This window comes from Oncorhynchus gorbuscha, linkage group LG10 (assembly GCF_021184085.1).
Source record: "Oncorhynchus gorbuscha isolate QuinsamMale2020 ecotype Even-year linkage group LG10, OgorEven_v1.0, whole genome shotgun sequence".
In the NCBI taxonomy this organism is placed as follows: Eukaryota; Metazoa; Chordata; class Actinopteri; order Salmoniformes; family Salmonidae; genus Oncorhynchus; species Oncorhynchus gorbuscha.
In genome coordinates, this window is record NC_060182.1 from 52570272 (window position 1) to 52585805 (window position 15534).

Below are 15534 nucleotides of genomic sequence, written 5' to 3' on the forward strand. Positions count from 1 at the left end.
GATCGGATCCCCTGAGCTGACAAGGTGAAAATATGTCGTTCTGCCCCTGAACAAGACAGTTAACCCACTGTTCCTAGGCAGTCATTGAAAATAAGAATGTGTTCTTAACTAAATTGCCTAGTTAAATAAAAGGTATACAAAATAATATATATATATTTTTTAAATAGGCAAATCAGCGCCCAAAAATACAGATTTCCGATTTTCGACCTCTATTCCTAACCCTGATTTGTCTTTAGAAAATGTCTCCTACATATTTATTTAAGATTTTAATTACTTTTATTTAACTAGGCAATCCAGTTAAGAACAAATTCTTATTTACACTGACAGCCTAGGAACAGTGAGTATACTGCCATGTTCAGGGGCAGGACGACAGCACGGGGATTCGATCTAGCAACCTTTCGGTTACTGGCCCAAACACTCTAACCACTAGGCTACCTGCCGTCCTGATTTGCACGCCTCTTTTAAACAATTCAGAGTGAACGATAGATCTAACCCTTGGTTTTCTGTTAAGTAATCTGGGCTCATTCAGATTAGAAATCAGACCTGGGCCAACGCAAAGAAGACTCTGTAGTGGACTGGCAATTTTTAAGACAACTGAGAAACATACAGTGCCAGTCAAAAGTTTGGACACACCTAGTCATTCCAGGGTTTTTCTTCATTTTTAAAAACTATTTTCTACATTGTAGAATAATATTGAAGACATCAAAACTATGAAATAACACATTAAATAATGTAGTAACCAAAAAAACCTTTGCAGACTTTTGGCATTCTCCCAACATATTTCATGAGGGAGTCAATTGGAATTTATTTAGTTGAGGTATACCAAACTTTTTTTGATGTACTCAGAAGACCGTTCATCTAAGTCAGGATATTTAAGCCTCCATATATCCACTAGTTCCATTATATCCATGATATTTGTGATTTCCTCAAGTCTGATGTGTGTGTGATTTTCTTTACGGTCCATTGAGTAATTTAAGTTTCTTTGCCCATGGGAGAAGTATATTTCAACCCCTCTAGTCCTTTCGCCACACAACTTCATCTAAAATAGTTTAACGAGTTTCCTGTAAACAAAATATATTATATTCCTTCTCTAGTAGCCAGGTAAATATTGATGATCTTTTCTAATTATCTGCTAAGCCATTACAATTATACTTATTTCACCATTTACCATAAAGAGATACAAGTTTCAATTGTATTAATCATAATATACGTTTGTAACCTTAACATTAAAAAGTACCATAATGATTGAGTGTCCATATAGCTATACTATGGTATTTGAAATGCTACTTTAAAACCTCCAATTGTTCTCCACTAGTCCACCCGCCATCCCAAGTTGGATTGTCATTCCAGTGACTGGCAGACCACCCCTGTCCAGCTGTATCCTAGGGCTTTTGAGAGATTGGGACCCATCCTTTTAAAAGAACACACAGTGCCACCCACAGAAGAGAAGCAGATTAACTGCAAAAACATTTCAAACGCCCTCACCTCCATTGAATTGTATACAGTTATACAAAATAAAATGACAAAATATAAAAAAGTCTTGCATATCTTAATAATTTCCACAATTAACAAATAATATTTGTACCTATAACAAGGATTGTTACCTAGAACCAGGATTGTTACCTAGAACAAGGATTGTTACCTAGAACCAGGATTGAAATGACAAAATTTACATTTTTATCAGCAAGCAATTATTATTTTTGGCAAACAATTATTGTGATTCATCCTATATTGTCCTTATCATCATTACCCTATAGCAACAGATGTGGGACACACACACACACGTGCAATCACGCACACTCCCCACCCTTCCCCCAAACAAGCTCAGATGTTCAACAGTTATTCCATCCCCAAGCCCAACTCAAGAGAAGACTTGATGTGCGAATGCATATACAGCTGTAGCTGTTTGAGAAGGCATGCAAAATCGAGCAAGAATTGGGAGATTTTATTAACCAATGTCAAGTCCTAGCTGATGGTGCTCAAACACACCCCCCTACCCTGAAAAACACACACACACACACACACACACACACACACACACACACACACACACACACACACACACACACACACACACACACACACACACACACACACACACACACACACACACACACACACACACACACACACACACACACACACACACACACACACACACACACACACGTCCCCTGTTGTGATCATTGTGCAGTCAGACTTTTTGATTATTTTGTGCCACCAGGGCCACAATAATTTGATTGCCAGCACTGCCGCTACCTGGGTGGGGGTACCCCACCGGAATCCCCACCGGCCAGGTACAAGGTCATCAAGGTTCTCATTCCTTATATTATGCTCACCCATCCAGGGGCTTGGGTTTCATTGGACCAACTCTGTCAGGTTAGCTCAGACTAGAGGGGGCAGTGCTGCTTTAGTGTGTCTCTGACCGTGTTGATCTTTCTGTCTTGGCTGTTAATAGGTTACTTGCAGTAGGCCTATACAACGGATAAAGATTTCTCCTTAGTGTGTGGGTCGCTCAGGTGTCTGACAAATGTCTTTGTTTATTATGACAGTGTTTTTCTTTCTGCTTGCATTTTGTATTTTTATGTGTGTATTTTCAGTAATTTATGTAATTCAGGGCTCATCAGTAAAAGAGACCTTGGTCTCAGTATAACTCACTGATATTTAAATATATATATTTTTAACTACAAAAAAAAAATCTCATGGGGCCAGAACTCAACAGTGTGCACCACTAGGCTTTAATATGCTTGGATAATATGCTCCCTCTGCTCGAACATTATATTATCAAACAGTAGGCTACTTACATCATTAAAGAAGAATACGATCGAAATGCACATTACCATGAAACTGATCGGATCAAATGGTTGGCATGCAGATGCAGCATTTGAGTTTCACCCGTAAAATGTGAAGAATTATAATTCACAATTGACAGTGATGGCCTTATATATAATTAGGTAGGCCTAACTTGCTGTTTTAGATTTTTTTTTAAACATTTTAGTCACTATTTCTACTGTGTAGGCATAGGCAATTGTTACATTTGGATGATGCATTATAGGCTACAGTGCCTTCGTAAAGTATTCAGACCACTTGACTTTTTCCACATTTTGTTAGGTTACAGCCTTGTTCTAAAATTGATTCACTTGTTTTTTCCCCTCATCAATCTACACACAATATCCCATAATGACAAAGCAAAAACATGTTTTTCGAAATTTTAGAAAAATGATTTAAATATAAAAACAGAAATATCACATTTACTTAAGCATTCAGACCCTTTACTCAGTACTTTCTTGAAGCACCTTTGGCAGCAATTACAGCCTCGAATTTACTTGGGTATGAGGCTACAAACTTTGCACACCTGTATTTGGGGAGTTTCTCCCATTCTTCTCTGCAGAGCCTTTCAAGCTCTGTCAGGTTGGATGGGGAGAGTCGCTGCACAGCTATTTTCATGTCTCTCCAGAGATGTTCGATCGGGTTCAAGTTCGGGCTCTGGCTGGGCCACTCAAAGACAGTCAGAGACATGCCACAAAGCCATTCCTGCATTGTCTTGGCTGTGTGTTTAGGGTGCTTAATCTTTGCTCCAGTCTGAGGTCCTGAGTGCTCTGGAGCAGATTTTCATCGATGATCTCTCTGTACTTTGCATCGTTCATCTTTGACTCGATCCTGACTAGTCTCCCAGTCCCTGCCGCTGAAAAACACCCTCACAACATGATGCTGCCACCACCATGCTTTACCGTAGGGATGGTGCCAGGTTTCCTCCAGATATGACGCTTGGCATTCAGGCCAAAGAGTTCAATATTAGTTTCATCAGACAGAATCTTGTTTCTCATGGTCTGAGAGTCTAGGTGCCTTTTGGCAAACTCCAAGCAGGCTGTCATGTGCCTTTTACTGAGTAGTGGCTTCCATCTGGCCACTTTACCATAAAGGCCTGATTGGTGGAGTGCTGCAGAGATGGTTGTCCTTCTGGAAGTTTCTCCTATCTCCACAGAGGAACTCTAGAGCTCTGTCAGAGTGATAATTCAGGTTCTTAATCACCTCCCTGACCAAGGCCATTCTCCCCCGATTGCTCAGTTTGGCAGGGCGACCAGCTCTAAGAAGAGTCTTGGTGGTTCCAAACTTCTTCCATTTAAGAATGATGGAGGACAATGTGATCTTGGGACATTCAATGCTGCAGAAATGTTTTGGAACCCTTCCCCAGATCTGTGCCTCAACACAATCCTGTCTTGGAGCTCTACGTACATATCATTCAACCTTATGGCTTGGTTTTTGTTCTGACATATACTGTCAACTGTGGAGACTTATATAGACAGGTGTGTGCCTTTACAAATCATGTCCAATCAATTGAATTTACCACAGGTGGACTCCAATCAAGTTGTGGAACCATTTCAATGATGATCAATGGAAACAGGATGCACATGAGCTCAATTTAGAGTCTCATAACAATTGTTTTTTAATTTTAAAACATTTGCAATTTTTTTTTAAAACGTATCATTTTGTCATTATGGGTTATTGTGTGTAGATTGCTGAGAATTTGTATTTATTTAATCAATTCTAGAATACAGCAGTAATGTAACAAAATGTGGAAAAATTCAAGGGATCTGAATACTAAGGCACTGTATGTATATTCTAAAATTATATCATACAATAAGCTACATGTGGGTACCAACTTTCATTAGGAAATTATGCAAAAAATAAAATTATTGTGCTGCTGTACCTAAAAACAAAAAGCACTACACCACTGCCCCAACAACAGATATTAGACAGCTTCACAAAAATGGACTGATTGAGAAAATCACAGCTTTCATTACAAAGCCTACTGTATCTATGACTGCCATAGATAGAACTTCTTTGCGCAATAGCACCATATTCTGCATTCACTTGAAATTATATGATTTAAAACAATTAAAAAAGTTTGAACAGAAAACCGCTAACCTATAAGTGTGATTGCCTATGAATATGATATGATGGCAGAAATAGGGACCTTGTTGATAGCTTTGTCAATAAATCAACTTTCTTTCAAAAATGTTATGTTAGTGCCTACAAAACTCCTTCCCACAGGGCTCGCATGTTGTTGACATGCCTATCTGGCTTGGGGACAATACCAGGTGGGGACAGAGACAACGGCTTTTAAAAAGTAGGCACATACCTAAAAGACTAACACCAATGACACAACAATGTAATGCATGTATACATTTTAGCATGGGTGACCCCAGTGGGAACCAAACCCCACGACGCTGACGTGCAAGTACAATGCTCTACCAACGAAGCCACACAGGACCATGTCTATGGACTTCAGTGTATGCCCATATCCTGCTTCTGTAGACAGATAGCTGATTCACAAAGGATTTGCAGTACTTTTATTTTTTATTTATTTTTTATTTCACCTTTATTTAACCAGGTAGGCTAGTTGAGAACAAGTTCTCATTTGCAACTGCGACCTGGCCAAGATAAAGCATAGCAGTGTGAACAGACAACACAGAGTTACACATGGAATAAACAATTAACAAGTCAATAACACAGTAGAAAAAAATGGGCAGTCTATATACAATGTGTGCAAAAGGCATGAGGAGGTAGGCGAATAATACAGTTTTGCAGATTAACACTGGAGTGATAAATGATCAGATGGTCATGTACAGGTAGAGATATTGGTGTGCAAAAGAGCAGAAAAATAAATAAATAAAAACAGTATAAAAAACAGTATGGGAATGAGGTAGGTGAAAATGGGTGGGCTATTTTCCTATAGACTATGTACAGCTGCAGCGATCGGTTAGCTGCTCGGATAGCTGATGTTTGAAGTTGGTGAGGGAATAAAAGTCTCCAACTTCAGCGATTTTTGCAATTGTTCCAGTCACAGGCAGCAGAGTACTGGAACGAAAGGCGGCCAAATGATGTGTTGGCTTTAGGGATGATCAGTGAGATACACCTGCTGGAGCGCGTGCTACGGATGGGTGTTGCCATCGTGACCAGTGAACTGAGATAAGGCGGAGCTTTACCTAGCATGGACTTGTAGATGACCTGGAGCCAGTGGGTCTGGCGACGAATATGTAGTGAGGGCCAGCCGACTAGAGCATACAAGTCGCAGTGGTGGGTGGTATAAGGTGCTTTAGTGACAAAACGGATGGCACTGTGATAGACTGCATCCAGTTTGCTGAGTAGAGTGTTGGAAGCCATTTTGTAGATGACATCACCGAAGTCGAGGATCGGTAGGATAGTCAGTTTTACTAGGGTAAGCTTGGCAGCGTGAGTGAAGGAGGCTTTGTTGCGGAATAGAAAGCCGACTCTTGATTTGATTTTCGATTGGAGATGTTTGATGTGGGTCTGGAAGGAGAGTTTGCAGTCTAGCCAGACACTTAGGTACTTATAGATGTCCACATATTCAAGGTCGGAACCATCCAGGGTGGTGATGCTAGTCGGGCATGCGGGTGCAGGCAGCGATCGGTTGAAAAGCATGCATTTGGTTTTACTCGCGTTTAAGAGCAGTTGGAGGCCACGGAAGGAGTGCTGTATGGCATTGAAACTCGTTTGGAGGTTAGATAGCACAGTGTCCAATGACGGGCCGAAAGTATATAGAATGGTGTCGTCTGCGTAGAGGTGGATCAGGGAATCGCCCGCAGCAAGAGCAACATCATTGATATACACAGAGAAAAGAGTCGGCCCGAGAATTGAACCCTGTGGCACCCCCATAGAGACTGCCAGAGGACCGGACAGCATGCCCTCCGATTTGACACAATGAACTCTGTCTGCAAAGTAATTGGTGAACCAGGCAAGGCAGTCATCCGAAAAACCGAGGCTGTTGAGTCTGCCGATAAGAATATGGTGATTGACAGAGTCGAAAGCCTTGGCGAGGTCGATGAAGACGGCTGCACAGTACTGTCTTTTATAGATGGCGGTTATGATATCGTTTAGTACCTTGAGTGTGGCTGAGGTGCACCCGTGACCGGCTCGGAAACCAGATTGCACAGCGGAGAAGGTACGGTGGGATTCGAGATGGTCAGTGACCTGTTTGTTGACTTGGCTTTCGAAGACCTTAGATAGGCAGGGCAGGATGGATATAGGTCTGTAACAGTTTGGGTCCAGGGTGTCTCCCCCTTTGAAGAGGGGGATGACTGCGGCAGCTTTCCAATCCTTGGGGATCTCAGACGATATGAAAGAGAGGTTGAACAGGCTGGTAATAGGGGTTGCGACAATGGCGGCAGATAGTTTCAGAAATAGCGGGTCCAGATTGTCAAGCCCAGCTGATTTGTACGGGTCCAGGTTTTGCAGCTCTTTCAGAACATCTGCTATCTGGATTTGGGTAAAGGAGAACCTGGAGAGGCTTGGGTGAGGAGCTACGGGGGGGGCGGAGCTGTTGGCCGAGGTTGGAGTAGCCAGGCGGAAGGCATGGCCAGCCGTTGAGAAGTGCTTATTGAAGTTTTCGATAATCATGGATTTATCGGTGGAGACCATGTTTCCTAGCCTCAGTGCAGTGGGCAGCTGGGAGGAGGTGCTCTTGTTCTCCATGGACTTCACAGTGTCCCAGAACTTTTGGAGTTGGAGCTACAGGATGCAAACTTCTGCCTGAAGAAGCTGGCCTTAGCTTTCCTGACTGACTGCGTGTATTGGTTCCTGACTTCCCTGAACAGTTGCATATCACGGGGCTATTCGATGCTATTGCAGTCCGCCACAGGATGTTTTTGTGCTGGTCGAGGGCAGTCAGATCTGGAGTGAACCAAGGGCTGTATCTGTTCTTGGTTCTGCATTTTTTGAACGGAGCATGCTTATCTAGAATGGTGAGGAAGTTACTTTTAAAGAATGACCATGCATCCTCAACTAACGGGATGAGGTCAATGTCCTTCCAGGATACCCGGGCCAGGTCGATTAGAAAGGCCTGCTCACAGAAGTGTTTTAGGGAGCGTTTGACAGTGATGAGGGGTGGTCGTTTGACTGCGGCTCCGTGGCGGATACAGGCGATGAGGCAGTGATCGCTGAGATCCTGGTTGAAGACAGCAGAGGTATATTTGGAGGGCCAGTTGGTCAGGATGACGTCTATGAGGGTGCCCTTGTTTACAGAGTTAGGGTTGTACCTGGTGGGTTCCTTGATGATTTGAGTGAGATTGAGGGCATCTAGCTTAGATTGTAGGACTGCCGGGGTGTTAAGCATATCCCAGTTTAGGTCACCTAACAGAACGAACTCTGAAGCTAGATGGGGGCGATCAATTCACAAATGGTGTCCAGGGCACAGCTGGGAGCTGAGGGGGTCGGTAGCAGGCGGCAACAGTGAGAGACTTGTTTCTGGAGAGAGTAATTTTCAAAATTAGTAGTTCAAACTGTTTGGGTATGGACCTGGAAAGTATGACATTACTTTGCAGGCTATCTCTGCAGTAGACTGCGACTCAGCCCCCTTTGGCAGTTCTATCTTGACGGAAGATGTTATAGTTGGGTATGGAAATCTCTGAATTTTTGGTGGCCTTCCTGAGCCAGGATTCAGACACGGCAAGGACATCAGGGTTAGCAGAGTGTGCTAAAGCAGTGAGTAAAACAAACTTAGGGAGGAGGCTTCTGATGTTGACATGCATAAAACCAAGACTTTTTCGATCACAGAAGTCAACAAATGAGGGTAGCTCGGGACATGCGGGGCCTGGGTTTACCTCCACATCACCCGTGGAACAGAGAAGGAGTAGTATGAGGGTACGGCTAAAGGCTATCAAAACTGGTCGCCTAGAGCGTTGGGGGCAGAGGATAAGAGGAGCAGGTTTCTGGGCATGGTAGAATATATTCAGGGCATAATGCGCAGACAGGGGTATGGTGGTATGGTACGTTGCCTGACAAAAGGATTGGGCAATGTTTATATGGTCCCCTTTCAAACAGCCACATTTTTACCACATTCTTGTCAGCATTCACCATTTATATAGCCATTGTTTAGCTGCACCTGAGCAAGAGACATTACACTTTGACCCTGTTGTTGCGACTGTCCTGGTAACCTGACAGGATAGCAAGCTCTAAATTCCAGATAGAGATGCACTGCTTTAATTTCTTCACCTTCACAACACAGTTAGCAGCTCGCCATACTTGTAAACAATTACCTTGTAATGTGTTCATTTTCCTTATGGGTAATAAAAGGTTGGCGACAGTTAAACTCAAAATGTTGTCTGATATGTTCTGTTAATTATGAGCTGGCTAGACAGCTAGATAAAGTTGAATAACATGCCAAAACCAAAATGTTGTCTAAAAAGTTGCTTTTACTTGACAGGCTTGCTAGATTGACATAGCTATCCTAACATTTTAAACAGATGTGTTTTCAGGTGCAAAACAATGAACAGGTAATGCCATTTGGATTAGGCTGCTGCAATGACAAGCAGACTGCTGTTTTTGTGTTTATACTTTTACATAATGACAAGGACAAGTGTGATGTCAGACAACAATGTGATTTAATGCGTGCCAAAGACGGTAAGATGAAAGGCGACGTTTTTACTGGGGGGTTGGTGGGATATTTAAATACATTACCGCAATTATAACTACGTTGTTTGGCATGGATAAAAGTTCAGGTCTTGTCGCCGACGATACCTTTCAGATATAAAGAAAAGTCAGAAAAAAGTTGCCGGAACGCTAAAGTTGGCTGTTTTTTTTAAAGGGATAAGATAGTCCACTAACTGTGTCCAGAGAGACTGGCGCGTTTCAGTGCTGAGAGACATGAGGGACGAAAGGCCTGTGATGCTGATGACTGCTGCTGTTTTCCTTATGTTTAACATCATTTCTTCTCACAAACACGTCGCGAGCTGGAAAAGGCCAGCGAGCTTGGGCCTCCCGAGGCTTAGCTGCACAACCACACGCAGTGAAAAGACAGAGAGGGGGAGAGAGAGAGGGAGAGAGAGAGCGATGGAGGGAGGGAGAGAAAGAGAGCGTGGTCTGCGCAGCCTGCAGACACCACTCAGCTAAAAGCTGATAGGAAGTGACGGGCTGCTGATTAGTCAACTCACAGCCCTGGCGACCAGTGGCTGTATGTGTACGGGGCTGCGCACAGACTGAACACACAAAGATTGAATAGATACATACAGATTGAGAAGGCACACACACAAACAATCCTACACACAGTTCGTTCTAGCCCTGTATATATCTGCTGTGCTGCATGCTTAAAGGCATACAGTGATGTTTTGCCTTTTCACGCACGCACACATATTCCTTTGCGCGTGTGAGCACATGTATGAAAGGGGGGATGTTGGTTGGTTGGTTACCTTGAGGAGATACACAGGGATGTTGCTGAAGTCCACAGGGAGCTTGAGCAGGAAGCGAGCGGAGAACTCCCCCGTCTGGAACACGAGAGGCAAGGAAAAGAACATCACACCGTGTACAGATGGAGAACAGACAGGCACACAGGGTAACACACAGGTCATATTGAAACAACACAGGCACACTGCATGGGAATGATTAGGGATGGCTACAGATGAGTGAATTGCAAATGAGATTTCAGAACCTGTTTGAATAGATCTCATCTATCTGTCTTAATGGGACGATTTTTGGACGAATTAGAGATATTTCTTTCCTGATTTTAGGGAGCTATTGATCCTATGGATTTTCAATGTGGTTAATTTGCTGACTAGCTAGGTCTAAAAGGTTAATTGTATTTTTAGTCTAGAAAAAATGATCAATCCATTGAAATAGATACTTTTTAGCCAGTAGTTCTGAAAGTAGCACTCACGAGACAAAAGTGGTCCCCGAAAATTGCATACTACGTCACATATGTGCAGATATGTGCACCGCGTCATTACTCTCTCTCGCTCTGCTGTGTGTGCATCTTTCTAGCTGTCACTCAAATGGTGAGGGGCTGAAAGCTCATTGGCTCGCTTCAAACTCAAATTGCTAAGGGGCTGGCCCACATAGGAGAAAATGGCGCAGCACAGCTTCCATTAAAACAGTCGCTTTCAAAACTAGGGATATTGTGGCTAATTGAGGCAAAACAGCCATTCTGCATGTATGAACTACACATCAACACATCCAGCCCAAAGCTAGAGGTTTAAAAAAAATACTGTAAGTTCCGGAGAATGTCTTTAACAATTTTTCCAATAAAATTATGTAAAAATGTATAAATAACGCAGATTAACTAATATACGACTAAAGGAATTAAGAGATGTAGAACAATAAAGCCATCTTAAACATATCACTGTCTGTTACCCCACAGACCACACCAACCCTAACCACCTCCTTCAGAGGCAAACCTCATCTGCAAAGACAGAACTTTCACATGTACACATTGAAATGTTCCTAAACATCATCCTTTCCCATCAAGGCACATATAGAAGACCTTCTATTTCATAAAAGTAGTAGGTTAGTTAGGGAGTGTGTCTCCACACACACACACACACACACACACACACACACACACACACACACACACACACACACACACACACACACACACACACACACACACACACACACACACACACACACACACACACACACACACGCACACACACACACACACACGCGCGCGCACACGCACACACGCGCACACGCACACACGCACACACACACACACACACACGGTCTTGCTTTGAAACATGCTTGGGGCGCCACACCCTCACCTAGCATAATCCGCCCTTTCACAAGGCGGTTCAGTGACAGCGACATTCACTTCGCTGCTGTGAATTTATTAACCATGTCGCCAGCTGAACTGCCGGTGTAGGTCTACATTATGTCCGGGTTTAGGTGCTGCAATTTATATAGGTTTAGATAGGATGAGGTTTAGATGTGGGGGTCAAATGTTGGAGAGAATCAAGAGAAACTATAGCCTCATATCAGTCCGTCCACAAAATTAAACCAGTGCAAAACTTATAAATAATCAGTGCGCAAAAATATTTCTAACAAAGAGAAGCTGAATGCTGAGCCTCATACTAGGCACAACTCTGGGTGGATGTTACCATGCCCTGTGACGTGGCTGTATCATGTAGCGTACCCAGCTGTTCTTGTGCCCGGCGTAGATCTCCATGCTGCGGCTGTAGTTGGGGTCCTCGAGCAGGCTGTCGTACTCGAAGAGCAGCCGGGAGCTCTCGCGCAGACGCTGGCACTGGTACTGGTGGTACTGCTGGATAAGCTCCTTCACCAGCTGAAGCAGGCACTCCGAGTCCCCCGCATCCCACTGGACCAGGTGCTGGAGAGAGAGAGTGAGAGGTTATTAAGAGGGGTTATTGTTTAGACCTTGGCGCAAAGAGAACAAAATAGCTTGAACAAAACATCTGAAAGCGTATACAACTCAAAGCATGTTCATTTTGGGACGATATAGTCTCAGTTCATGATCTATGTTATCCATTCTGGTATCTAACTGCAGAGAACTATCCTTTGAGGCACTGACTTAATTTCATCTACACTAGAGGCCATCTACACTAGCCATGTAAGAGGAGCGAAATCAATTGAAACGAGGAAAGGAATTGAAAACACAATGGCGAGGAAAGAGCACCAATGGTTCACTAGAGCCCCATTGACATCCATTACGGGAATAATCCCAAACTATCCCATTTACCCCCGCTCCTCTTCCTGCATCGCAGGAACATGACATCGCCACAGGATTTCCTGAAGCGACACAGAGCTGTGTCGGTTCGCAGTGAATCCTTTGATCATTCCCACCCCAATGCAATATATCTGAACTCATTTGCCAAAATGGTTGAAAGAAGTGGCTCAAATAGGAGGAGAGGAAAGTTACCAAGACAAATGTTAGTGATGGGAAGGAGCATTGTTACAAGGAAGCGGATAAGGATAGCAGGGACCTGGCCAATATTTTTTGGCGCTCCAACGTTTTTGGTACACAATGGTTTGGTTAGGCATCAAAGACTGGACTTTGTGAGCCACAAATGGAATATTTTCCATTTAGACGACAGAGAAGGGGAAAAATATACTCCGGGTGTTGTTAGGACACTCCTGATCATTAAATTAAACATGTTGAGTGCATTTTGAGTTCCAGTTCCATGCAGTGTACACTATTTTGAGTAGTGGACAGAGCGACCCTTGCGTGTCTGAACAGTCCATTGTACATTTGCGATAACTCTCCTCCCACAAACAGGGCATTTGCATGAACAATGCCAAATTCCCCTGACCTCACTGACTGAAGCAGACAACAGGTATGCAAATGTACAGTAAAAAAATAAAAGGCATAAACAAGCAACCACCTGTCACGAATCGGTAAGCCTTGTTACACAACATCTTCCACTGGCCTAATTATACAAAACAGGATGTTATTGTGCCCTCTGAAGGGGGTAATTGTTTACTGACGTATGAGGAATAAAAATACAACATTTTAATTTGAGTGACACTGTGCGAAAACAAACTGCGGGAAACATGTCAGCCAAATAAACACAAATGGACAAGATGCAACTAGGCACTACGCAGGGGTCTACTGTCGACTTACTTTGAATAGTAGAGGAAACTCAATAGTTCAACATGTGGCATACGAGTGTGAAAACAGTGGCAGTGACTGAGTTTGTCACACTTTTTGGACTTTTAAATGACAGTGCTCTTGTTTTTCTTTTCAACATGATTTTTCCTCGCTTCAGTGAGCCACAACTCTGTCTGCAGGCTTAGCTGAAACACACATACAGATGCAGAAAGGAGAGGGAAGATCCATGGCGCTGGAGCTTGCCCATTTGAGCGAGACCTACAGTAAGCAAGTCATCATTACGGACAGGACTCAAAACAACACTAGGACGGGCAAGAAGGCAGAACTTCACGGATCAAATCAAAGTCATTCAGTACAAAATGGAGTGTTGAACATGTGTAGCCGACATGAAAGGATATTTTCTTTGGAAGACAATATAGTCTAATACCATACCCATATGATTTTGATCAGTTTGTCTTAGAGAGCAACGACTACCGCCCCGTAGCACTCACTTCCGTCATCATGAGGTGCTTTTAGAGACTAGTCAAGGACCATATCACCTCCACCCTACCTGACACCCTAGACCCACTCCAATTTGCTTACCGCCCAAATAGGTCCACAGACGATGCAATCTCAACCACACTGCACACTGCCCTAACCCACCTGGACAAGAGGAATACCTATGTGAAAATGATGTTCATCGACTACAGCTCGGCATTTAACACCATAGTGCCCTCCAAGCTCGTCATCAAGCTCGAGACCCTGGGTCTCGACCCCGCCCTGTACAACTGGGTACTGGACTTCACAACGGGCCGCCCCCAGGTGGTGAGGGTAGGCAACAACATTTCGACACCGCTGATCCTCAACACTGGGGCCCCACAAGGGTGCGTTCTGAGCCCTCTCCTGTACTCCCTGTTCACCCACGACTGCGTGGCCACGCCCGCCTCCAACTCAATCATCAAGTTTGCGGACGACACAACAGTGGTAGGCTTGATTACCAACAACGACGAGACGGCCTACAGGGAGGAGGTGAGGGCCCTCGGAGTGTGGTGTCAGGAACTGCTCCGCCCACAACCGTAAGGCTCTTCACAGGGTAGTGAGGTCTGCACAACGCATCACCGGGGGCAAACTACCTGCCCTCCAGGACACCTACACCACCCGATGTCACAGGAAGGCCATAAAGATCATCAAGGACAACAACCACCTGAGCCACTGCCTGTTCACCCCGCTATCATCCAGAAGGCGAGGTCAGTACAGGTGCATCAAAGCTGGGACCGAGAGACTGAAAAACAGCTTCTATCTCAAGGCCATCAGACTGTTAAACAGCCACCACTAACATTGAGTGGCTGCTGAGAACACACTGACTCAACTCCAGCCACTTTAATAATGGGAATTTATGGGAAATGATGTAAAATATATCACTAGCCACTTTAAACAATGCTACCTAATATAATGTTTACATACCCTACATTATTAATCTCATATGTATATGTATATACTGTACTCTATATCATCTACTGCATCTTTATGTAATACATGTATCACTAGCCACTTTAACTATGCCACTTTGTTTACATACTCATCTCATATGTATATACTGCACTCAATACCATCTACTGTATCTTGCCTATCTTGCCTATGCCGCTCTGTACCATCACTCACTCATATATCTTTATGTACATATTCTTTATCCCCTTACACTTGCGTCTATAAGGTAGTAGTTTTGGAATTGTTAGCTAGATTACTTGTTGGTTATTACTGCATTGTCGGAACTAGAAGCACAAGCATTTCGCTACACTCGCATTAACTTCTGCTAACCATGTGTATGTGACAAATACAATTTGATTTGATCAGTTCCATTTCAAAACCGGTCAATCCAGGCTTGAATTCAATGGACACACACACACATATCGAAGTTTAAATTCTTGTCTGGTATGGTAATCCAACGGATCTCAACTCTGGTGAAGTCCAAGAACACAGCCTAAAAGCTCCCGTGAAGAAGTGAAAGCCAAACCTGTCACTGACCCCTTCTGAAAGCTGGATCCAAGCCAAATGGCCAAACTGTGACTAGACAACAACAAACAACTGAGTCATGACGTAACTGGTAAAGACATAACCACAATTCCAGTCTGATGGCAGCTGGTCCAATGTGTATTCTCTGCTCATGGTGCGGTTTGTATGCATCACTCCGT

General features: G+C 43.6%; 1 protein-coding gene across 1 annotated transcript in view; it reads right to left on the reverse strand.

Annotated features, from left to right (window-relative positions):
- The window catches only part of babam2 (BRISC and BRCA1 A complex member 2), a 194566-nt gene that overhangs the window by 120174 nt on the left and 58858 nt on the right, over positions 1-15534 (reverse strand). Inside the window, exons 5-6 of the mRNA XM_046366379.1 lie at positions 11930-12124; positions 10209-10283 (exon numbers count right to left, since the gene is read on the reverse strand). Of these exons, the coding sequence (XP_046222335.1) occupies positions 10209-10283; positions 11930-12124 (270 nt within the window). The remainder of the gene's footprint in view (positions 1-10208; positions 10284-11929; positions 12125-15534) is intronic.